Here is a 22,268-nt window from a genome sequence, read left to right as displayed (position 1 = left end):
GGTCTACAGCGCGAGTTCCATGGCAGCCAGGGCGACACAGAGAAACCCTGTCTTGGGAAAAAAAGAAGCAAAGGGACAAGTGTGCACATGTGATAGAAGAAAGTCCCGATGCAGTCAGGAGGGCAGGGCCCTGAGGCCATGTGACATCCCACCTACAGGGCTGCTGAAAGGAGTCCCTGAGGGGCTGTGTGTCACCAGGATGAGCAGCCTAGCAGGAACAGTGCCCCTCCAACTGTCCCCCACCAGGCTCTCCCGACCACCCCTCCCCCAGCTCTGCCCTGAGTCACCAAAGTTGAAGAGAGCAGGGTAGGGGTGGCTGGAGGCAGCACCCGGCCAGCAGAGGCAGGGGTCTCCAGCTGATCCTGGGGATCCTGCGGAGAGAGGGGGACATTACGGTGTGCCCAGCTTTGGCAGCTAAGAGGGAAAGCGGAGGCAGCTTACCTGCAAGGCCTGGGCCAGCACTAGGAGCCGGAGGAAGGCATGGGTCGGGGGCCCTGGGCTGGCTCCTTGGCTCACCGCAGTCACAGTCACCATCACCACACGGTCAGGGGCTGCTGAATCCGGGACCTCCAGCCACAGGCGTCCCCAGGCGGACTCGTTCAGCCCCAGGCGAGCCCTGCAGAGTGGACAGAGGCTCCGGGTAGAGATACAGCCAAGGCTGGGGCCAAGCAGAGGACAGGGTTGAGGACCAAGTGCCAAGAGGTTGGGCTTGGGATAAGCCCTTGAGCCCCGGTCCCTACAGAACTGACTGGGTGGAGCCAGAACCCAAGCAAAGGTGGATGAGGGGAATCTCACCTGGAGAGGTTGGAGGTGAGCGAGAAGCTAGGGTTGACAGACGTCCTAAGATCAAGATCCTGGGGGCCAGAGAAGCTGGCGACATGCAGGCTGAGAGGGACCTTGCTGCCAGGAGCCAGGGAGCCTGGCGGGCCACTGAGCTGCAGGGAAGGGGGGTTAGCCGAGCTGGTTCTGGTCTCCCCAGCCCGCCCGCCCGCACTTCTCCTCACCTCCAGGAGCACAGGAGCCACAGAGAAAGGCTGGGCGGCAGTCCTGCGCAGGACCTGCCCCCCTCCGTCCTGGCCAAGCAGCTCCAGGGAGAAGGGTGCAGAGCCGGACAGCAGTGTGGGTGGCAGCGAGGCAGCAAGGAGGCCTCGCTCAGGGGGTCCCACAGGCTCCAAGGGCACCCGGCCCAGATGAGTGCCCTCGGGGACCCTTCGAAGGACAACGTGGGAAAAGTGTGGCCGGCTGGCCTCAGGGCTCTGTCTAGAGAGGAGTCCTGTCACTTCTACCAGTAGCTGGGTCTGGAGACCTGAGGTGGGAAGGAAAGACAGTGGTCGCATTCGACTGGAGAAGGCGCAGGGAAAAGGGATGAAGTCTTCAACTGGACGGGGTCATGTGAAGTCTTTAGTCATCCAACATGACGCAGACACATATGTATTCACTACACACACAGGGCAGGGAACAGTCTATATTACCTGCCACTGGCTGAGTCAGGGGGTAGAGGCCAGGGTGGGGTCCGTCCTCCACAGGGATCCCGAAGTGAAAGAGGAAGTCCAGAGAGGTCTGGGCTGAGAAGGAGGCAGTCAGAGGACCATGGTCACCGTGCTCACCACACCCCTTCCCAGGAGCCTTCTCTCCTTACCTTGTATTCTCACCCGGGGCCTTCCCTCAGCTGCTACCTGGATCTCCCAAGACCCTGTCTGAGGGGGGTCAGTCATGGCCACTGTCCAGAACTGTCCAAAGCGGCGAGTGTGACCCAGAGGACCTATGCCCTCCTCTGGACCCTGGGACACCCCTGGGATGGGGACGAGAGACTGTCACAAGAAATGATCCTTTTCCCCTGCTATCCCCTTGTTCTCCACTCTCAATTCCTGTCTGCCTTGAGCCCCACATGGTGGTACCCGCAGGGCTCTTGATCCAGAAGCTACTGATGTCCCCGTGGATCCGGACTGTGACGTTCCGGAGGAGCCTGTCCACAGCAAACACACGAGTCTCCCCAGGGATGAAGACGGGAGGCTCCAGGGGAAGAGTCACCTGCAGATGAGGGAGGACAAAGTCGAGAAGAAAGGAAAGCTCGGACTGAGGGGAGGGGTCCTCAGCAGGGCACCGGGTCAGGGACGATGCTACTGTGCTTGGTGCACAACTGGAGGGATTCAGGGTGAGGCCATCATTTCCTTCCCCTTCACAGATGATGAATGGCTGGGTGTGGTGGCTCACGCTTTTAATCCCAACACTCAGAAGGCAGAGGCAGGAGAACCTCTGTGAGTTCAAGCTCACGGCCAATCTGGTCTACACAGTGAGTCGCAGGCCAGGCCAGCCAGGACTACATAGACCTTACCTCAAAAACAAAAACTAAAGTTCTTGTCTCGGCCCTGGAGACCAAGGTGGAGGACAGGATGGCAGTTACGGACACAAAAGGTAAGATGAAAGGTTTAGAAGCCATGGATCTGGGGCGGGGGACACACGACCACCGTGGCTTCCTGCCCAGACCTCAGATCTGAGCTAAGGACATGGACCCCCTCGGCCATGCTCACTCACCAGACCGCCAGCCATGCTCTCCCCAACGATGGCTGCCACATCCTGGATGTGCTGGTCTTTGGTGAAGATCACCTCTCCTCCCGACGCCAGGGCAACTGCTTCATACGGTTCAAACCGCGAAGGCGACAAGGCCTCCCGCCGCACTCGGCCCTGAGCCCTCGATGGGTCTTCAGTCACTAGGAATGTCACCTGTGGCCAAATGACGACCCAAGGATTGCCCAGTGTAGCGGGGCACACGGTGTTTGTGCTGACAGCTAAGCACTCGGGAAACCAGGAATGTTAGACACACGGGGCTGTCTCTGCGATGGAAGAGATGTACGCACACCCGCCTGGAGAGGGCGCATGGCGTAGTTAGCAGTCCTGTGGTCTGTGCTGCCTGTAGGCCAGGCCTCACCTGAATCCCCCAGACCCCTCCTCCCCAGGCCTCTATCGAGCTCTGTGCTCAGTCAACAGAAGCCACCCTTCTGGAAGGCAGGACGTATGTACTTTGCAGGTTTACTGTGATAATTGTTACCAGGAAACTTTTTTCCAAGATCATACCGTCATTAAATATGCCCAACGTGAACTGCCCAGGGTCAAACTCTAGAATTTGAACCAACACTGGCTCCCTTCTCGCCTCATACAATGGTTTCTCTGCCGGCCCCAGGGTCTGCGAAGACCCCACAGCCCTTTCTTGAACAGTTCAGTACTGCTAAGGGCATGGACCCCCACTCTGGAGTGGGTTAAAGATTCGGGGTGACCCTACATGAGACTGCCATGTTTCCCATCTTCAGGAAATCTTCAGCTCACCCTGCAGCGCCGCTCCCGACTCAGAGACTCCACCCGGTTGGTGAGAAAGGCGTCCTTGGGGGAGGCGTCAGTGAAGACGAAGACGTCTGAGAGTGGAGGTGTGTGCAGCAGGGCTAGCTGAGGAAGGAACAGCTGCCGTCAAACATGGTGGCGGGGGAGTGGGTGGAACCAGGGAGGGCAGAGCACAGGGGCCCTGGAAGGAAGCTGGGAGACAGGGGAGAGGGTTGCCCAGCTCTGGCTCCCCCTGGTGGCAGGACCTGGAAGGGCAGCGTAAGAGGGAAGAGAAAGGGAGGGGCAGGGAGGGGGCCACCGGACCTCCAGGGCAGACAGACTCATCTCTGGCTCATCTCCGCCTCCCAAGGCCTGGATCTCGTTGAGTTTCTGCCAGAAGCTGTCAGGGTCACCGGTTGTGAAGACGGGGCCGAACCCTGGGCAGGGGAAATGAAGGTCAGATGAGTAGGGTGGGTAGAGGGGGCACCACACCAAGGTCCTCTGCAAGAGGAGCAAGTGCTTCTAACGGCTGAACCATCTCTCCAGCCTGCTTCTAAGAAGTAATGAGAGAAAATAACAGTTCTCACCTAAGAGGTTCACTGCAAGAGCTGAATGAGCTGGGGAATTTGTTGTTGTTGTTGTTTTAAATATTTATTTATTTATTATGTATACAGTATTCTATCTGTGTGTATGCCTGCAGGCCAGAAGAGGGCATCAGACCTCATTACAGATGGTTGTGAGCCACCATGTGGTTGCTGGGAATTGAACTCAGGACCTTTGGAAGAGCATGCAGTGCTCTTAACCGCTGAGCCATCTCTCCAGCCTGAGCTGGGGAGTTTGGAAGCTAAGGGTATTGATTCACGCGTCTGTGAAGCATGTGGTAAGTCCCTACTCAACGTCAGGCACTCTGAGATGCGTGAGACTCCAGCCTCCCCTGAAGGTATCTCAGTCCAGGACCCACCAGCTATGGCCAGTCTTAGACAGGCAAGCCTCGCGGGGCCCAGGCCAGGTGTTCTACTTGGTTGGGAGTAGAACTAAGCATCCTGCCTCCCCACTGAGCAGACCCATCTTCTTCATCTGATCTCTAAGGCAGCAGCCTGGAGAGATGGCCCAACAGGAAGAGTGCTTGCTGCCGCTGTGCAGACCAACATGAAGGCAAAACAGCCATCACATTTTATAAAATATTTTATATTAAAAAAGAAAAAACGGGCTGGAGAGATAGCTCAGAGGTTAAGAGCATTGCCTGCTCTTCCAGAGGTCCTGAGTTCAATTCCCAGCAACCACATGGTGGCTCACAACCATCTGTAATGGGGTCTGGTGCCCTCTTCTGGCCTGTATACATACACACAGAATATTGTATACATAATAAATAAATATTAAAAACAAAAACAAAAGGCGTATTAGCACAGAAATGTAAGGAAGCCTGCTTAAGCCGGCCTGGACTTGCGAAAGTGCCGCAAGGGCCTCCTCCCTCCATCCCTGCAGACCAACACTACCTGGGTCATGGAAGGGCACCAGGACGTAGAAACTGGGCTCCATGGGGCCGCCTTGCCGCTGCTCCATGATGCGGCGCACCTGGATCTTGGCTGCGTTGATTTCCTCACCCATGCTGCCTGTGGTATCCAGGACAAAGCTCAGGCTGGAGGCTGGCGTGATGTCTAGCAGCCTGCGGTCCAAGTCAGAGGCACAGTGAAGCTCTGTGCTTAAGCCCCCAGCACCCGGTCCCTCAGTCCCCCGGGAGCACTGACAGATCCCCTGGGAGCACCGACCGGTCCCCAGCACACGGTCCCTCAGTCCCCCGGGAGCACTGACAGATCCCCTGGGAGCACCGACCGGTCCCCAGCACACGGTCCCTCAGTTCCCTGGGAGCACTGACAGATCCCCTGGGAGCACCGACCGGTCCCCAGCACATAGTCTCTCAGTTCCCTGGGAGCACTGACTGATCAGCGAACCCATCTCCAGCTGCCCACCCACCTGGAGAAACCCCCGTCTCCCAGGCGGCTCCGCAGGAGGCTGAAGGCCTCAATGGAGGCTAGGAGGGCCACTTCTGCAGCCGGGAGGTGCAGCGCGTGGTGTGGGGAGAAGCGTGGAGATGTACTGTCCTTGTTGATGCCTCCCCGGGGGGGCTGGGAGCTGCTCTGGTCAAAATAGCCCCCATGGCTACACTTCCCTGGGTTGAGGAGAGAGATAAGGCACACAAGGGTTAAAAGTCCACTAACCACTAAAAAACACAGGGTCCTAGCCTGGCCTTCTCACCCCTCAGCAAGGGAACATCAGGAAATAGTGACATTTTGTGTAAATCAAGAGGGCTCAGGGTCTCTCTGAATCCAGACCCTGCACTGCCCAGGCAACAAAGAATGACGGGGTCTCCTCAGAGGCCTTTATCCACCCACCCTGACCCTATTCCCCCCACCCTTTCCTAAGGAGACAAACCAGGGTCCTCTGTTAAAAACAAAGGAAGTGACTCTCCCCTCTTCCTTCTAGGGACCTTTCCCATCTGGTACCTGGAGGTTTGGGGGGATCCATTCCAAAGTAGCCAGAGGTGAGCAGTGTGGAGTCCAGCAGATTCCCAGGGCAGCTCAGCTCTTCACAGTCAGAGCAGGTAGGGTCCCCCACTGGGAACAGAAGGCAGGGCTGCAAGCCAAGCTCAGCCAGCTGCACTTCATCCCTGGTTACCTAATGCCTTCCTCTCGCGGGGCTGGAAAGACAGAAGGGACCACAGGCACCTTGGCCGGGCTTTCTGCACTAGGTCCTGGGCTCAGCGTTGGGACATCTGAGATTGGAGCTGGTGGGTAGCAATCTTACGGGGGTTCTGCTCTCTGTGAGACAGACGAGCTACCGTCCCACCTTGGACAGGAGCAGCTCCCAGTGAGTGGGGAGCGTGGGGGGCTTAGAGAGAAGGCTGTGGAGTGGAGCTGGCGTGGCTGGGCAGAACAAGCTCCCGGAAGACTGTATACAAAGCTGGTCCACGGCCCTGGATGTTTCCCCTCTGTGATGCTGAGAAAGCCACTCAACTGTTCTACCCACGAGCCACACTAAGGAAACTCACTGTCTTTGCAGGGATAAAGCAACGTCACATCCTACCAGACCCCAGAAGGTGACAGTGATGGGTTCACTGAAGAGAGGGGTTCCCTGAGCCCCCACCTCCCCACCTCCACACAGGGTCACGGCCATACCTTGTGCCAGGCTCCAGAGCTCCAGTCTTGGCCAGAGGAGGTGAGGGTGTGGTTGCTGCTTCCCCAGCTCCACCCAGTTGCTGTGGCTATAGAAATCCTGGCCCCCAGGACAGAGAGAAGAGGAAAGGCATGGATTTGATCTAGTCAGCATCAACACACTGACCTGCAGCCTGGTGTGTATTCCCCCCCTTACTCTTCTTTACTGTCCCCACTTCTGTTCTCATTGCCCAGATGATAAAGCCTTTTGTCCCAGCCTTTTCTGTCTTGGAGTCTAAGCTAAGCGCTTTCTAGTGGCCCCTAGGATAAACTGACAATCCTTCCACGTCTTCCTCTACCTTTCCCTCCTTGTAGCCCCTCCTGCAGGACACAAAGTGCTGCCGCCGCCCCACCCACCCAGAGTAGGGAGGCAGGTTAAAAGGCATCGCGAGTCACCTGCAGGGCATGAAGGGCAGCCCCTAGGCGCTGGCGGGCCAACGTGTGCTCAAAGGCTCTGGCAGCCACCAGGGTCTCCCGCAGAGCCCCCACCAGGAGTGTGCGCCCCTGGACCAGCCTTTCAGCATCAAAGTGCAGGTCAGGATTGTTCTTGGAAGCTGGCAGGAAGTCTTGGGCTGCATTGGCACGAGCCACCTCTCCCAAAGCACCTCTGAACCGCCGAGAAGGAGACCCAGGACCAAAGTAGGCAGCAAAGATGTCATCGGCAAGGAGGGTCCGGCCCTAGCAAGAGTGGTGAGGGAAATGGACTCCAGAGAAGCCCCTTGCTTCTATCACTGCCTGACAGCCTTAGCAACTGGCACTCCAGGCTGGGCAGGAACAGGATGGAGGGTGAAGGGCCCCACTAGGGAGCGTCAGATCTGCACTGTTTTCTACGGAGCCCTGCCTGACCTGCCTGGCCGACACTACGTAACAAACCCAGGTTGGCCTTAACCAGCAATTGTCCTCAGTTGCTCAGATCACAGGCGTGAGTTACCACTTTCCCAAGGCTGGAGGATCCTGGTGTTGCAGAGGGAGAGTGAGAGGCGAGCAGGTGAAAGGTGGGCCCTGAGAAACCACCGGGAATCCAGGAATGCTCACCTTGTAGTCCTGCAGACGAAGGCGTGGCCGGCCTGGGGGTGGGTGCTCCAGAAGGAGCTGGAGGGTGACATTGAGTGCAGCCTCCTCAGTCAGGTCTTGGTGAGTGAGAGAGCCAGGGGCAGCCAGGAGGCTCCAGATGTTGGGAAAGAAGGCAGATGTTGGGAACAGCAGCTGAAGCAGAAGCAGTATTGGGGGGCCCAGGTGGGACAGGGGCACCTCCACAGGGAGCATGGCTGAGTCATGGACCTAGGAACAGAAGGATCTCAAGGGAGAAGCCACTCTCCCAGGGTAGGCCCTGCTGTCTCCATGGCACCTGCTGTCCACTTCCTGCTCCGCCTGCGGTGCCTCATCTAATCCAGCCGGGTTCCTGCACCCTTAACCTGCAACCCATGCAACCCGAGGGCCCATCAGGCCAATAGAGCACACACCTGCCATCAGAGGGGTGGGGGGCTCCTCAGGGCTCTTTTCCTACACCAGGCTGAGCCCCAGCCCTGCCCCATGAACAAGAAAGTCCCCTCAGGCCTCTCCTACCTGGTTGCTGAGTCTCCTGGGCAGCACTGGCCTGGCTGTGGAGTCACAGGGCAGTTAGGTCAGAGTTATAATTAACTGGCCTCAGGAGAGTGGGAGGAAGGCCCTTAGGGGCGAGGACAGGCAGCCCCAGGCCCTCTTCCTTCATGGCACCCAGGGGGACAAGATGCAGTGAGTCGGGCGGCTCCGTACCCAGTGCAGGCGGTGCGGTGAGCTGGGAGGAAGGAGCCAGCAGCAGAGCAGCATGACTCAGGCTTGGCACTGTGCCAGGCACAGACCCAGCCTGCAGCATCCTCTGCCCACCAGGACCCAGGCCTGGCTGCCCCACAACCACGTCCCTCCCACCCCCACCACACACAGACAAGAACAGTAAGAACAATTTTTGACAAAATATTTTATTGCTGCCATCCCTGTTGGTGGACCATGGGGGCTTTGAGAGTTGGAGGGTCACAGCATCTTCTGGAACAGAGCAATGGCCTCATCCACCTTCCTGAGCTCCGCCTCTGTCTGTTGCAACTGGGGGTGTAAAAGGGGTGTGTGGTGAGGACCCATGCCCAAGGAGACCCAAACACCCCAGACTACAGAGGAAGGGGCCCAAGCTGGTGAGAGAGGTGAGGCCTACAGGTCGGAGTGGTATGGCTGGAGGGCACCCCACACTTCCATCGTCCCTGCCTCTCTGCCTCTATAGTCTTCTTCCTGAGCGGCTAGCACCCAGTGAAGGGTGTCAGCTCACACGCCCTGCCTGGCCGCACCCTACCCTCTTCACTGTGAGGAGAAAGGGGGCTGAGGGTAAGCTGGAACCAATGCCGGGCCTTCCTGAAGACCTCAGAGGCAGGGTCTTGAGACCCCGCACCAGGAGCCTGGCTGAGTCAGCCCGGCAGCTAAGCAGTACGCCTAAGACTCCTGACTGCCACGCGGGGTTCCAGGGTCTAAGCACCTGGGCTGGCTGAGAAACAGGGTGTGACAGAGGAAGTTGATGCTGGGGTGCCCCCACCACACACCTTCGCCTCGTCTGCCTCCTGGACCTCAAGGGGCACCTTGGCTGAGTAGCCAGAGGCAGCACGGCGCTCCTGCAGCCGCTGAGCCTGGCGCTGGGCCTCACTTCTCTTGGCCTGCAGCTTGCCCAGCTCCCGGGCTGGGTCCACTAGCCCCTGCAGCTGCAGGTGGATGGAGCAGCGGTCTGACGCCACAGCCACAGCACAGCCCTGTGGTGCAGGAGCCCCCAGGGCCAGGACAGCAACCACACCTGCACTGGCCAGCGCCTGCACATAGCCCGACACTGCCGATGCCAAGGCGCCTGTGGCCTCGTCAGCTACTTCCAAGAAACCTGTCAAAGAGGGAGGAAAGTAAAGCCTGGCTACAGCCCGACCTGGGCTCCCGAGGGGCTGAAGAGGACAGTGGGGCAGGGGACACGGGGCCGAGGCTCACAGTCAGGCCTGGTCCGGGTCAGGTTGTAGTCGGCACGCAGGGAGCGCACAGCTCGGGTGATGCCCAGCGCCAGCTCAAGAGCAGCTTCAGCCTCGGGGTCCTTCCAGGAGCACTGCGGGCAGAGCGGGGTAAGAAGGCTGCTCGGCTGGGCTGCAGCACACCCTCCAGGCCACACCGCCTACCTCTGAGGGCTCTGGGTAGGGGGTGACACACAGGCTAGCGGGAGCTGCTGGTGTCCGTCGGGGCAGCCTCTGGAACAGCTCCTCTGTGACGAAGGGCATGAAGGGTGAGAGCAGCCGCAGGCCGACGTCCAGGCAGGTGTAGAGGGTCTGCCGGGCACATTCCGCTGCCGCCTCATCCACTCCATTCAGCACGGGTTTTAGGCATTCCTAGAGACGGGGAGGCAGTGTTCAGGGTCAGGGCTACCTGGAGCCTTCACTGTGCCTCTGAGGACTGGAAGGCAACAGGTGGACTCGGTGTAAGAGCCAAGGCAAGTTAATGCCAGAGCCACAGGACCTAAGCCCCAGCCCCGCTGCTCACCAAGTAGACGTCACAGAGCTCATAGAGCCAAAAGCTGTACTGGGCGGTGGTGATGGCCGGAAAATCGTAGGCCTGGAAGCCTTCATTGCTGAGCCTCACGGCCTCAGTGAGTCGGCTGCGGATCCAGCGGTCCACCAGACTCTCATGCCCTTCAGGCTTGGGGGAAGAGAAATGTCAGCCAGGAGGCTACCACATGCCCAGATCCCTCCCACAGCAGAGTCTACATTCCTGACTTGTCCAATGTCTGGGGAGAAAGGATAGGTCCAGCCCCTCTGTGAGAGCCCCAGTGCCTGTCAATCATCAGCCTCTGTCTGTTCCCTGCCTACAAGGAGGATGGATCCTCAGGGTATTGGTATAGCAGGGACTAAGCTTGACACTTGAGGACCTGGGGTGCAGCCTGTGTGGGTGCTATCAGCAATCCCAGCCAGCAGACCCTCACCTTAGAGGTGGGCAAGGGCACGAAACTCTTCCCAAGGCCACGCAGGGCAAACTTTGTGGCATTCCAGAGTTTGTTGCAGAAGTGGCGGTACCCCAGGATCCTATTTACATCCAGGTTGATGTCTCGACCTAGGGGAGGGGCCAGTGTGACTTCACCCTGTTCTCCTTCCCAGAGAGGTCCTCTGCAGACCCAAGGTGGAGGAGACCATGGGTCTCGGGGAAGGAAACACAGGCAACCAAGGGAGGATGGGGACCATACCTTGGGATGTGTAGGCACAGAGTCCAAAGCGCAGGGCATCTGTACCGCACTCGGGAATCCCTGCTGGGAAGTCGGCTTTCTACAGGGTGCAAACAGATGGTCAGCCCCGCTCACCTGCTGCAGCTCCACCCCGGGGGCATGCCCCATACCTGTCCTTCTTTGGCTTTCTCCACCTCAGTGGGGTCCAGGTTGCTGTTCAACAGTTGGTCATGGAGGCCCTAAGAGAGGAAGGAGATGGGTGCCGTTAGGTTGTTCTGGCCACAGCTGCATAGCCGTTCCTCGCTGACCCACTGAATGCCCCACCTGCAAAGAAACTCCATGGATGACATCCAGGGGGTCGATGACATTGCCGAGAGACTTGCTCATCTTCCTGCCATGAGCATCACGTACGATTGCGTGGAGATAGACCTGGAGACACAGTGCAGAAAATGAGGCCATGGTCCTTCCGGTTTTGGCCTCACCAGGGTCTGCCCACCAGAATCAGGCCCCTAGTGGCCCTGCCCACTCAATGCTTTAACATATCTGAGAAGTGCTCCTTCCCCGGGAAGAGGAACCCTCCCAGCTGTGGGCCAGACTAAGCAATGCTAGTCCTAGCCAGCAACCACCCAGGAAGGCAGGTGAGGAGGCATAGGCGGGGGTGGGGGCTGGGGTGTCTTAGCGATCTCCACACCTCTCTGAAGGGCAGTCTGCCTGTGAGTTTCAGGCCGAGCATGACCATCCGGGCCACCCAGAAGAAGAGGATGTCATGGCCCGTCTCCAGCAGGGTCCCAGGGTAGAACACATTAAGGTCTTCTGACTGGGGAGATGAGGTGCGGAGGTGAGCCAAGTTTTCCCTTACAAGGTCCCTCCCCCTCTTCACTCTAGGAACACACCTGATTGGGCCAACCAAGGATGGACAAGGGAAAGAGACCAGAAGAGAACCAGGTGTCCAATACATCCTCATCTACAAGAGGTCAAAGGTCAGAGGTTAGAGGGATTGGAAAATAGGGCCAGGATCCCAACTGTGCCCCCATCTTCGTTGTCCACTCCCTGCCTTGCTGAAGGCTGATCTTGTCAACGGACACGCCAAACTCGCGTGCTGCCTTTTCTCTGGCCTCTGCTTCGGTACGTCCGCTCACCCAGTACCGCCCGTCAGGGTCCTAATACAGAAGGAGATCATAAAAGGGTCTGCTGTTTCGCCCAGACCCCTCTGCCAACCAAGGGCACAACCACTCCAACACCTAAGCTACACCCTTTCCTCACCTCCCCGGGGGGTACAGCTGGGTCATGGACGGTGATAAAGTAGGCAGGGATTCGGTGGCCCCACCACAGCTGCCGAGAGATGCACCAGTCTCTACAAACAGCAAGCGGTGAGTCAGGGTGCTCAGTATGTGCCCCTCAGATGGCAGTCCTCCCCACCCACCCAGGTGCCACACACACCGAATGTTGTCCATCCAAGAATGCCAAGTCCGCTGATGGGCCTCAGGCAGGATACGGAGGTCGCCCCGGGTCACAGCCGCACTGGCGGCCTGAGCCATCTCCCCACAGCGCACGTACCACTGCGGCCTTAGCAGAGGTTCTACCACATCCTTGGAGCGGCTGGAGGAGGGAGTGGGTTGTGGGGAGGAGGCAGTTGCTAAGTGCCCAGAGAGCCCCATTATTTCCCATCTGCACCAGTCCCCAGTCTCACTTGCAAAGCGGCACCACCATGGGGTTGTCCTTGATGCCACGGAACAGTCCCCGCTCCTTCAGTGCAGCCAGCACTGCCTTCCTAGCCTCAAACCTAGGCAGGCCCTGAACAGGAACGGCCTCATCACAACAATGCCCAGTAACCTTCCACCCCCCCCAGCTCCCGACAGTCCAAACATTCTCACCAAGAAAGGTGGAGGCACATTGACAAGCGCCCCCTTTGAGTCCATGATGCTGATGGCCTCCAGCCCATGCCGCTGCCCAACCTCATAGTCGTTCTGGTCGTGGGCAGGGGTGATCTTCACGGCACCTGTTGCACAGGAGTGCCAGTGTCCCACTGCATGCTGGGGCTGCCTCCCGGACCACCCCATACCCACTCCCTAATACACTTTCCTGCATCCAGCCCCAGTCCTGCCTACGGGAGTGAAGATAACTTTTCATCTCTTCTCAACAGGCTAAGGCCCCCCCGCTCACCTGTGCCAAACTCCATGTCCACAAAGTCATCGAAGACAACAGGGAGGCTCCGGGACAAGAACGGATGAATGACACTCTTTCCCTTTAGGTGCTGAACACAGAAGACATCAGAAATGAAAGATGCAGGCTGGGCACGGGACCCTGACCCAGGCAGAGCCTCCTATCCTGGGCTATCACCCATCCCAGCTGCTGACAGCTCCAATTTCAGGGCTGGAAAAGATGCCCAGAGAATAGCTTGAACCCCCAGAGCCTGTCCCAGCCTACCTGGTATCTAGAGTCTTTGGGGTGCACGGCTACAGCCACATCTCCCAGCATTGTCTCAATCCGAGTTGTTGCCACCACCACTTCCTCGTCACTGTCTGGGGTAACAGGAGGAACTGAGTCTCAGCCCCTCCTCTATTCCTGCCCTCCTCCCCCAGCCCACATCCTGGTGTCCTTAGCTCCCACCTGAGCCTTGGACCTTGTAGGCAAAGGACACGAGGACCCCAAACTCCACCTTCTCCTTGTAGCCAGGCACAGAAAGCAGGGTGCGACCCGTCAGCTCCTTCTTATCCACCTACAAGACAGATATTTAGAGAAGTGGCCCTGGGCCAGGGCTGGGGAGGACTAGAAAAGGAGACAGGCTGTGGGCAGAGTGTACCTCAATGTCAGAAATGGCAGAATTGAGGGTGCAGGACCAGTTGACCAGGCGGGTGCTACGGTAGATGACACCTTCTTCATGGAGCCTAACGAAAGCCTCTGTTACAGCTACTGACAGTTTCTAGGGTAAAAGAAAGGAAGTCAGATTTAGTGTTTGGAGCCAAGGCAGTGGGGTCCGCTAGAGTCCTACACCCGCACAGACCCCTGGGCAGAGCACCAGGGCAGGTGAGAAGCCTAATGATGGGATGGAAGGGAGCTTCCAGCTGGAGTCTGGGCAGAGACTGTGAGGGCCGTGATGAGGGCCAGGAGCTGGTGTTTAGAGCTGAGTCCTCGGCTGTGTCCTAACCTCCTGGTAGAGGGTAGCCCACCCAAGAAGCACCCCTGCCCTGCCGTGCCCTGCCCCGAGGCTCTGCCTGCATACAGGGTCCATGGTGAAACAGGCTCGATCCCAGTCCAAGGAGCTGCCAAGTTTCTTCAACTGGTGGTAAATCCTGTCACCCTTCCTGGAAGTGGACAAGGATAAGCCTTAGGCCATCCGGTGGCCAATAGGGCAGTGAGGGAGTCACTTGTCCCTCTGAAATTGGCCTAGGCCCTCCAGCCACCCCAGTGGGAGGATCTGGGCTGCAGTCAGGGTCCACAGAGGAGAGGGGGCCACACCCACGGGCTGCACTCACTCCTCCTTCCACTTCCAGACCTCCTGGAGAAAGGCCTCGCGGCCCAGCTGGTGCCGGTTCACACCCCGCTCTCTCCACAATTTCTTTTCCACCACCACCTGGGTGGCAATGCCTGCATGGTCACAGCCCGGGTTCCACAGGGTGGTCTCCCCACGCATACGGTGCCTGTGGGAGGCATGAGGCCAGATGGTGAGCCAGGCTAGTACAGCATCCCACCAAAGGTCTCAGGCTTCTGCCAAAGGGTCCATGGGTACTGAAGGAAAAGGATGAACTCAGACCCCTCGTTCTAAAGCAGCCAGGCAGGGAGAGGATTCAGAAGACTAGCAGAACAATCTAGAAAAAGAACAAAGAGGAGGCTCTCGCAGCTAAGTCAGGCAGCTAAGCACGAGACAGTCCCATCAATCAAGTGAGTTTCCACATAGGAACAAGGCTACAGACAGAAGTGAACCTCATCCCCGCAGATCAGGTGGACTGCTCACAGTCTTCCTCCTAGCCCCATGTTGGTAAGAGCCCACACATTTGATGCCCGAGAGAGAAGACGAACAGAGGGGCACGCGCGCTCCAGATCGACAGGCAGTGACACTCAGTGGTTGGCTGTGAGAGGCGACCCACAGAGGACACAGAAATGACAGGTGTCATACAACCTAGCGGTGGTGGCATGCCTGTAACCCCAGAGCTCTTGAGGCAGAGGCAGGTGGATTCCTATGAGTTCCAGGCCAGTGAGAGCTATAAAGTGAGGCCCGGTTTAAAACAAACAAACAAGGGGGCTAGAGAGATGGCTCAGAGGTTAAGAGCACTGCCTGCTCTTCCAAAGGTCCTGAGTTCAATTCCCAGCAACCACATGGTGGCTCACAACCATCTGTAATGAGGTCTGGTGCCCTCTTCTGGACTACAGACATACACGCAGACAGAATATTGTATACATAATAAAATAAATATTAAAATCTTAAGAAAAAAACACAACATTGCTGACCACACTAGTATAGCATTTCTTGACTTAAAACCACAGAAGTCAAACAAACAAAAACTATTAAAAAAACAAGTCTTGGAAAGTAAAAAAGATAAACATAGCACAGATAAGCATGCAGCTTTGGTAGGTGTGGCCTTTGTAACAAGGTGGAAAAGCTTTGGCCAGGGCTCGGTGGCACACACCACCAATCTTAGCACTAAGTAGGCTCAAGAGAGGGTTGATGAGTTCAAAACTGGCTTGGGCTACATAGCAAGTTCCAGGCTACCCAGGACTATATATACAGGAATACCTTGTCTCAATGTTCCCACCCACAAAACAAGCTAGAGATACAAAAAGCATTGAAAAGCTAAATCTAAGCAAAGCTTTAAAAAGACTCAGGGAACTACTGGAAAGGGAAATGAAGAGTCCTTACATAGACACCATGGTTTTAGGTTTTATGTGCGTATACACGCATGCATGTGAAGGCCAGAGGATGGCCTCAGGTGTCAGCCTGTCTTCCACCTTGGCCTGAGTTTCCAGCGATTCTCACAGTGCTTCTGGGTTACGGACGCACATCGTGGCGCTCAGCTTTACAGGGTGCTGAGGACCTCAGCTGAGTGCTTACCAGAGCCACAGCTCCCAGGCTCCATGGCGTACAATGGAATGAACAGCACGTTCATGTCTACTCATCACGCTGCATTTAGATTTTCCCTGGGAAAGGGTTGCAGCAACTCCGACCTCTTACAGGTAACCAAGAAGTCGTCCTAGTATATGCCACAGAAGGCATTAACTTTTTCTTTGGTTTTCTGAGACAGCCCTGGCTGTCCTGGGACTCACTTTTTAGACCAGGCTAACCTTGAATTCACAGAGATCCACTTGTCTCTGACTCCTGAGTGCTGGGACTAAAGGTGTGCACAGCCAATACCTTCCTCCTTACATTAACGGATTTTATAGACATTAAGGTTTGTTTTAAAAGGCGGTGGTGGCACCGAGCTTTATTCCCAGCACTTGGGAGGCAAAGCTCAAGGCCAGCCTGGTCTACAGACCAAGTTCTAGGACAGCCAGGGCCACACAGGGACCCTGTTCAAGGGAAGAAAGAGTCAGGCATGGGAGGGCCGGGTCCTCTCCACAGCAGTACACCTCGCCTCTCTGAGGAGTGGATGGGTGGTGGCGGCAGGTAAGCGGAGGGAATGGGAGGAGGGGAGGGAGTGGGAACTTGGACTAGTATGTGTAATGAAAAAATATAGTTTGTTTTCTTTAAAAAAAAAAAAACTCAAATAGATAAATAATGGTCAAGCTTTTTTTTTTAAAGAGAGAGAGAGAGACAGACAGACAGACAGACAGACAGAGACAGGCATGGTGGCTCACATCTTTGATGCCAGTACCCAGGAAGCAAAGGCAGAGGTAGAGGCAAAGATAGATCTCTGAGTTTGATGCAGCCTGGTCTATATACAACAAGCTTCAGAACAGACCCCCCCCCCCAAAAAAAAGCCTTTAGATATTATTACTATTAAAAAATGAATCTGGGTATGATGGTTCATGCATGTAATCCTTACACTTGTGAGCTGGGGGCAGGGGGATCATGAGTTCAAGGTCATCCCTGGCTACCTGACTCATTGAATCTGATGCCTTCTGGGCTGCATAAAGCCCTAAAGCATAAAATGAAAGGAAAAAAAAAAAAAAAAAGACAGTAGGGCTAGGCCCACAGAGTGAGACCCCGTCTCGGAAAACACCAAACACAAACAAAAGCAAACCAAAACCGAGCTGCTCAGCACCAGAGGGACTAGTGTGTGCTTGAAGAGCACTAACGTCTACAGCTCCGTGTGCACAGTCTACTGCTGGGAGAGACCTGACACTAAACGGGGCTCCATCCTGGGAGGGAAGGTCTGGGCGGAAGACCAAGGAGAAGTGTGCTTCAGCAAGTCTGCTCGCCTCCTGTAGAACCACAGGCCTCCGCTGAGCACCAGTGGTGCCCTTCAGTGGGAGACTGCATGCTTAGCTATCCGAGCCACAGCCACAGGCCCACCCCCAGCACTCAGTGACATTGATAATGCTCTTCTCAGGAGACACAGGGAGGGAGAGAGGAACCTGTGGACGGCAGGTGCACAGAGGCGTCACCTGACTAGCAGAGGAGCAAAGACCCATCTGAGGGGCCAACATGGCAAAGTCGGTGTAGTCAGTGGACAGAAAGGAGCCAGGCAGGGCAGAAGGCCCCAGGGGAGTGCAGACTCCAGGAGCTCACCATCGAGTCAGGGAGTCCTGGATGGCATTGGTGAGCGCGTGGCCCAGGTGCAGGGAGCCTGTCACGTTGGGGGGTGGGATGCACATCATGAAGACCCCTCGGGGATTTGGTGCTGACACGCTAGGACGCTGGTGGCGGAGAAGGAAGGGCATAAGCTAAAGCACATGGTATCTTTATGGGGCCCCTCCTCAGGTAATGGGTCATAACACCCTGCCCTTCTCCACCTCCATCCCCTCTGGGCCTGGGCAGCAGTAACCACTCACCCCATACTCTGGCTTGAAGAAGCCCTGGCGCTCCCACCAAGGGTACCAGGCAGCCTCCACATACTGAGGGCTGTAGGAGTCGGGCATGGTGCCACTTACATCTGGGAGAAAAGAGGAAGAGGGCTTAGTGAAGCTGGAGAGGCTCAAGTTAGGACTGGAGGAACAGGCCATACGACAGGCATAGTGCGAGCCTCACTAAGCAGGGCAGAGGCCAGGACAAACCACAGCCAGGTGGGGTTCCTTCCCTAGCCAGTACCTTTCTTTTCCCCGGGTTGGGTAGGGAGGTCATAGGTAATGACCCCAGGGTCCCTTTTCTCCTTCTTCTCTGGTTTTGGTTTCTTCTGTTCAGAAGGAAGAAGATGCAAACATCAGCCCTCAGCAAGGCTTCCACCTCCTTCCAGCCCCATCCTTTTGCCTCCTACCTCCCCTGGTGGGGGCTGCTGCTGGGCCTTCTGCTTCTGCTGGAATTTCTCTAGCTTCTCCCGTTTCTTTGCTTCTTTCTTGAGCTGAGCAGCTGTTTTTTGGGGTGCAGTGACTTCAAGACCTGGAGAGACACAGAAATTCAGATTCAAGGCTGCTGGGCTCCTCTATGAATAGTGCTAATCTAAGAAGGGCTCAAACCTCATGATCTCCCACCTTCCCCTCCCACAGGCTCCCCACCCTAAAGGCCCAGGCATTTCTAAGATAAAAAGTAAGTTACATGAAGTGTCTGCTCCAGAGGGGCCATTTGTCCCTCCCTCTGCCATCTCTTGTCCTTCTCACCTGGCTGTTGAGTGACAGACCTGGCCCCCGAGTACAGGACCACTTCTCCTAGCACAGCCCGGAATTCTGGTTGCCGGACACAAGTGTTAAACCAGCGAGTAACATTACCCCAGATCCGGCGGACAGCAGGGTCCAGAACCTGAGAGGAAAACAACAAAAAACAATTCTCAGTCACCCTGCAATCAAGTCCAGTGGACACGTACCTGCCCCTCCCTCAGCCCCAGTGACTCACGTATCGGAAGGGCAGCAGTAAGGCTGTCACGGCAGCTAAGTCAGCCAGAGTGGGAGCATCCCCGGCCAGGTAGGTGTGCAGCCGAAGCCAGTCCTCCAAGGGGCTCAAGGCCTTGCCCAGGGCCCCAAGGGCAGCCTAGCAGGACAGGAAAAGGAGAAGACAAGGCTTATATGCTTCTATCCCAGAGGTTCTCAACTTTCCTAATGCTGTTGTGGTGACCCCAACCAGAAAATGATTTCCGCTGCTACTTTATAACTGTGGTTTCGCTATTGTTAAATTGTAAACGCCGCCTGTGTTTTCCAATGTTCCTGGGCACTGGAAGGGTTGTTTGACCCCCAAAGGGGTTACAGATTGAGAGCCATTGGGTCTCCCTACTCTCATGATCACCAACTCTCAGGCGAATTCCTTCCTCATCCACACAGTCATAAAAATACAATTGTTAGGTGTGGTGCTGCTTGCCTTTAGTCCTAGTTCCCGGGAGGCAAAGGCAGGGGGATCTCAAGTTTAAAGTCAGTCTAGTCTACACAGCTACTTCCACGACAATTAAGGCCACAAAGTTAAGACCCTGTCTCAAACAACAAAACTATGTCTGACTGGGAGTGCAGGTCAAAGAGTGTTCACCATGTAGGAGGCCCTAGGTTTGAACTCCACCACAAAATATATATATTATAGGACTGGAGAGACGGATGATGTGGATGTTGCTCTTATGGAGACCCCAAGTTTGATTCCTGTCACCCATATGGCAGCTCACAACTGACCTGGTCACATCCCTGGCCTCCTTGGGCACTAGGCACTAATGCGTACACACATACAAGCATTTGTGTTTGCACGTATTCAGTGGAACCTATCCAGCACTGAAGTTAAAGGATTATACGAAGCAGCAGTCACTGTCAGGTATGGGGCATCAACAAGTACATCCTACCGAGAAAACAATACAGGGGCAGACATAGAAAGCGTTACCCTGCAGGGAAGGGGCTCTGTATTAACCCATGGGGATACGAAGACGCAGGGCAGGGGCTAGGCGCCGGCAGGAGCTGAGCTCTCAGTGAAGGAACACGTCTACCCTGGAAGGGCTCACAGAAACAATCTGGAGGTACCTGTCCTCCTCTCCCGTCCCCTCCTCCTACTGCACTGCTCCCTGATCTCTCTCCCTCAGTCTTCCCACAGCTCAAAACAACAACGGCTGGCATCTCATCCTGTCAACCTTTCACTCCGGGCTAGGATGGGTCAACCCCACAGCCTAGTTAGTGTCATCTGGGAAGAGGGGACCCCTACAGATTGGCCTGTAGGAAGTCTGTGGGGGCATTTTCTTAGTTAACGATTATTTGGGGCCAGTCCATTGCGGGTGACGCCACCCTGGGGAAGTAGGCTAAACAGTGTCCCTCCACGGCCTCAGCTTCAGCCACCAGTTCCCGGCCCGTGCAACCTGAGAACTGCACACCAAATTAAGTCCTTTCGTCCCCGAGTTGCTTTCGGTCGTATCGTTTTATGACGGCAACTGAAACCCAAAGGCCCTCGGGAACTTTAAGCTGCCTGGCATGCGAGTGCGCTTCAAGCCATTCCACAAGGGTTCCAGAGTGAGGCCAGGTTTATACACACACACTCCCCAGCTATTCGGCAAACGCTGCAAACACGCTGCCAGGCACCCGCGGGAAGAATTACATCATCCTGCATTCGTAGACAGAAACCAAGGCTAAAGTATTCGAAGAGTTCCCGAAGTCACCACGCCGGCGGCAGACGGGGATTCTATCACTACTTCCGCATCTGACACCCCCCTTTCCTGAGAATCCCTCCTCCCTCCTCTCCCCTCACCTGGGGATCCTGCCCCGGACTCCGGAGTCCCAGCGCGGGCAGCGTCGCCCCGCAGGCCGCCGGCACGAGCTCGGTGTCGGCGTAGCTGACCCATTGCTGGACGAGGACGGCCGCCCGGCTGCCCCCAGGACCCCCCAGGCCTGCCGGCCACAGCAGCTGCGCCACAGCCGGGGCCCCCCACACCCACAGCCCGCCGGGCCCCTGCTCCAGGGCGGGCAGGCGAGGCGGCGGCAGCGGAGTCCGGCTGCTCGGGGGAGGCTGCAGGCAGATGCGGGGGTGCGGACCTCCCCACCCGGGGCCGTCGCCGGCTTCCCCGTAGCGGGCGGCGATGAGGGCTCGGAGGCTGGGGAAGGCGTCGGGGTGAGGGGAGACGTAGAGGATGGACATGGCCGTGCAGGGGGCCGGTGCCGAGGACAGACCGGGCAGGGAGCCCTAAGCACGTGCGGCGAGGCCCGGCTGGGTGGCGGCGAGCGGCGCCCGGAGGAGGGGGCGGGGCCCGGTCGCCCGCCCGGGGCTGGGAGAGGCGGGTAGCGGACTCAAGGCGGCGGTCACTCCGGGCCGGCGGTTCTCCTCAGCCGGCCACGGCCGCGGCCCCCCAGGGCGGCCAGGGTGGAGGCGGCGGGTGGCGGAGGCAGCTCTCCCGCTGTGGGGGAGCGCGGCCGGGCGAGCGGGACCCACGTGTCCCCCTTTGTGACAGCGCGCGTTTCCGGGCCCGGGTCCTCGCGGGGCGGCCGGGCCCCGCCTGTGCGTGCGCGGTCCCGAGGGCCGGGCCTCCGTGTGCAGCCCGAGCTGAGGGACAGCGCGAGCGGCAAGCGGCACGTGCGTGACGGGGGAACGCGTCCGCGGGGACGAGTCTGTCCTGGTCAGGGTCCGCCGTGGTACCTCGGGGTCTTCGGGTCAGGCGCCGCCGCGGGCACCCCGGGGGTCTTCGGGTCAGGCGCGGCCGCGGACACCTCGGGTCAGGCACCGCCGCGGGCACCCCGGGGTCCTCGGGTCGGCGTGCGGCGCTGATCCCACCCCCCCCCCCCCCAGCTACCGCCTCCTGCAGGACGCCGGAGCCTGCGGCTGCTGGCAACCGTGGCCGTTTGGTGGTGAAGTTCAGCGATGCATCGCGCGGCTCGCACTGCTTGTTTGCATCTTCTGCTCACAGAAAGTGTGCCGATCGGCTTTGTTGAAGGAATCCGGCATTGCCACTGGCTGGACCCGAGCGCTCTACCAGCTCGCGGGACCCTGGGATCTGACCAGCTCGAAGTGCTGAGAGTTCTTTCACGTAAAAGGAAGGGCAGGGGAATGGGAAGACGCCCTAAAGCAAATGGCTAGAAATACAAGTTCGTAGTGCTGTTGGGCGGCCTTGGCTTTTTTTTTTTTTTTTTTTAAGACTTACAGTGTTCTGCCTGCATATTTGCCTGCAAGCCAGAGGAGGGCACCAGATCTCATTAGATGGTTGTGAGCAACCACACTATGTGGTTGCTGGGAATTGAATGCAGAACCTCTGGAAGAGCAACCAGTGCCCTTAATCTCTGAGCCATCTCTCCAGCCCGCTTTTTTATTAAATTTTTACTATGTGCACTTGAGCGCGTGTGGAAAAAAAATCCTTTCTGTTTCCAAAAAGTGGGTCCCAGGGGTCAAGTCACGGTTGGCGGCTGGTGTCATTTACGGGATGAGTCATCATACTGGTCAAAGTATTACAAGCTTTAGGGCGGAAGTACATAACGCTGGTAACTTGGGTTGAATTCCCAGCCGGAGATGGGGGAGGGGGGTATGTAGAGAACTGGAGTGCAGACGAAACGGCCTCTCC

At 57.1% G+C, this 22,268-nt stretch overlaps 3 protein-coding genes across 3 annotated transcripts in view; all 3 read right to left on the bottom strand.

The window, feature by feature from the left end:
• LOC119822487 (H-2 class I histocompatibility antigen, L-D alpha chain-like) overlaps window positions 1–22,268 on the bottom strand; it is a 741,986-nt gene that overhangs the window by 249,593 nt on the left and 470,125 nt on the right. The gene's annotated exons all lie outside the window — the stretch shown is intronic.
• Window positions 36–8,169, bottom strand: Vwa7 (von Willebrand factor A domain containing 7). The gene is made up of 17 exons (XM_038341924.1): window positions 8,094–8,169; window positions 7,563–7,808; window positions 6,924–7,205; window positions 6,492–6,588; window positions 5,820–5,930; window positions 5,290–5,485; window positions 4,812–4,981; window positions 3,640–3,752; window positions 3,325–3,441; window positions 2,536–2,724; window positions 1,899–2,031; window positions 1,640–1,792; window positions 1,473–1,565; window positions 1,005–1,306; window positions 796–935; window positions 442–616; window positions 36–371 (listed from the first exon to the last, which is right to left on the bottom strand). Exons 2-17 carry the CDS (start codon window positions 7,791–7,793, stop codon window positions 192–194), a joined length of 2,682 nt encoding a protein of 893 aa, XP_038197852.1. The 5' UTR covers window positions 7,794–7,808; window positions 8,094–8,169; the 3' UTR covers window positions 36–191.
• Vars1 (valyl-tRNA synthetase 1) lies at window positions 8,468–21,172 on the bottom strand. The gene is made up of 29 exons (XM_038341793.2): window positions 20,471–21,172; window positions 18,659–18,793; window positions 18,427–18,565; window positions 18,087–18,208; window positions 17,921–18,005; window positions 17,665–17,765; window positions 17,402–17,529; window positions 14,211–14,375; window positions 13,958–14,039; window positions 13,538–13,657; window positions 13,345–13,453; window positions 13,162–13,256; window positions 12,898–12,988; window positions 12,609–12,733; window positions 12,425–12,528; window positions 12,175–12,333; window positions 11,998–12,088; window positions 11,789–11,894; window positions 11,628–11,698; window positions 11,426–11,551; window positions 11,059–11,163; window positions 10,905–10,973; window positions 10,756–10,834; window positions 10,498–10,625; window positions 10,059–10,214; window positions 9,701–9,907; window positions 9,519–9,630; window positions 9,092–9,417; window positions 8,468–8,606 (listed from the first exon to the last, which is right to left on the bottom strand). Exons 1-29 carry the CDS (start codon window positions 20,855–20,857, stop codon window positions 8,538–8,540), a joined length of 3,792 nt encoding a protein of 1,263 aa, XP_038197721.1. The 5' UTR covers window positions 20,858–21,172; the 3' UTR covers window positions 8,468–8,537.

Source organism: Arvicola amphibius, chromosome 9 (assembly GCF_903992535.2).
Source record: "Arvicola amphibius chromosome 9, mArvAmp1.2, whole genome shotgun sequence".
Lineage (NCBI taxonomy): Eukaryota > Metazoa > Chordata > Mammalia > Rodentia > Cricetidae > Arvicola > Arvicola amphibius.
This window is presented reverse-complemented; position numbering and strand designations above follow the sequence as displayed.

What these genes read in the sequence shown, in the direction of transcription:
- Vwa7 (XM_038341924.1), bottom strand. Translation starts at nt 7,793, where the DNA reads ATGCTCCCTGTGGAGGTGCCCCTGTCCCACCTGGGCCCCCCAATACTG. An exon ending in GCTCTGGAGCCTGGCACAAG is followed by an intron (nt 5,931 to 6,491) that starts GTATGGCCGTGA and finishes TTCTGTTCCCAG; the next exon opens with TGGGGGACCCTACCTGCTCT. An exon ending in CTGGATCAAGAGCCCTGCGG is followed by an intron (nt 1,793 to 1,898) that starts GTACCACCATGT and finishes TCCCCATCCCAG; the next exon opens with GGGTGTCCCAGGGTCCAGAG.
- Vars1 (XM_038341793.2), bottom strand. Translation starts at nt 20,857, where the DNA reads ATGTCCATCCTCTACGTCTCCCCTCACCCCGACGCCTTCCCCAGCCTC. An exon ending in TCCATGGAGTTTCTTTGCAG is followed by an intron (nt 10,974 to 11,058) that starts GTGGGGCATTCA and finishes TTCCTCTCTTAG; the next exon opens with GGCCTCCATGACCAACTGTT. An exon ending in AGAAAGCCAAAGAAGGACAG is followed by an intron (nt 10,835 to 10,904) that starts GTATGGGGCATG and finishes TGCACCCTGTAG; the next exon opens with AAAGCCGACTTCCCAGCAGG.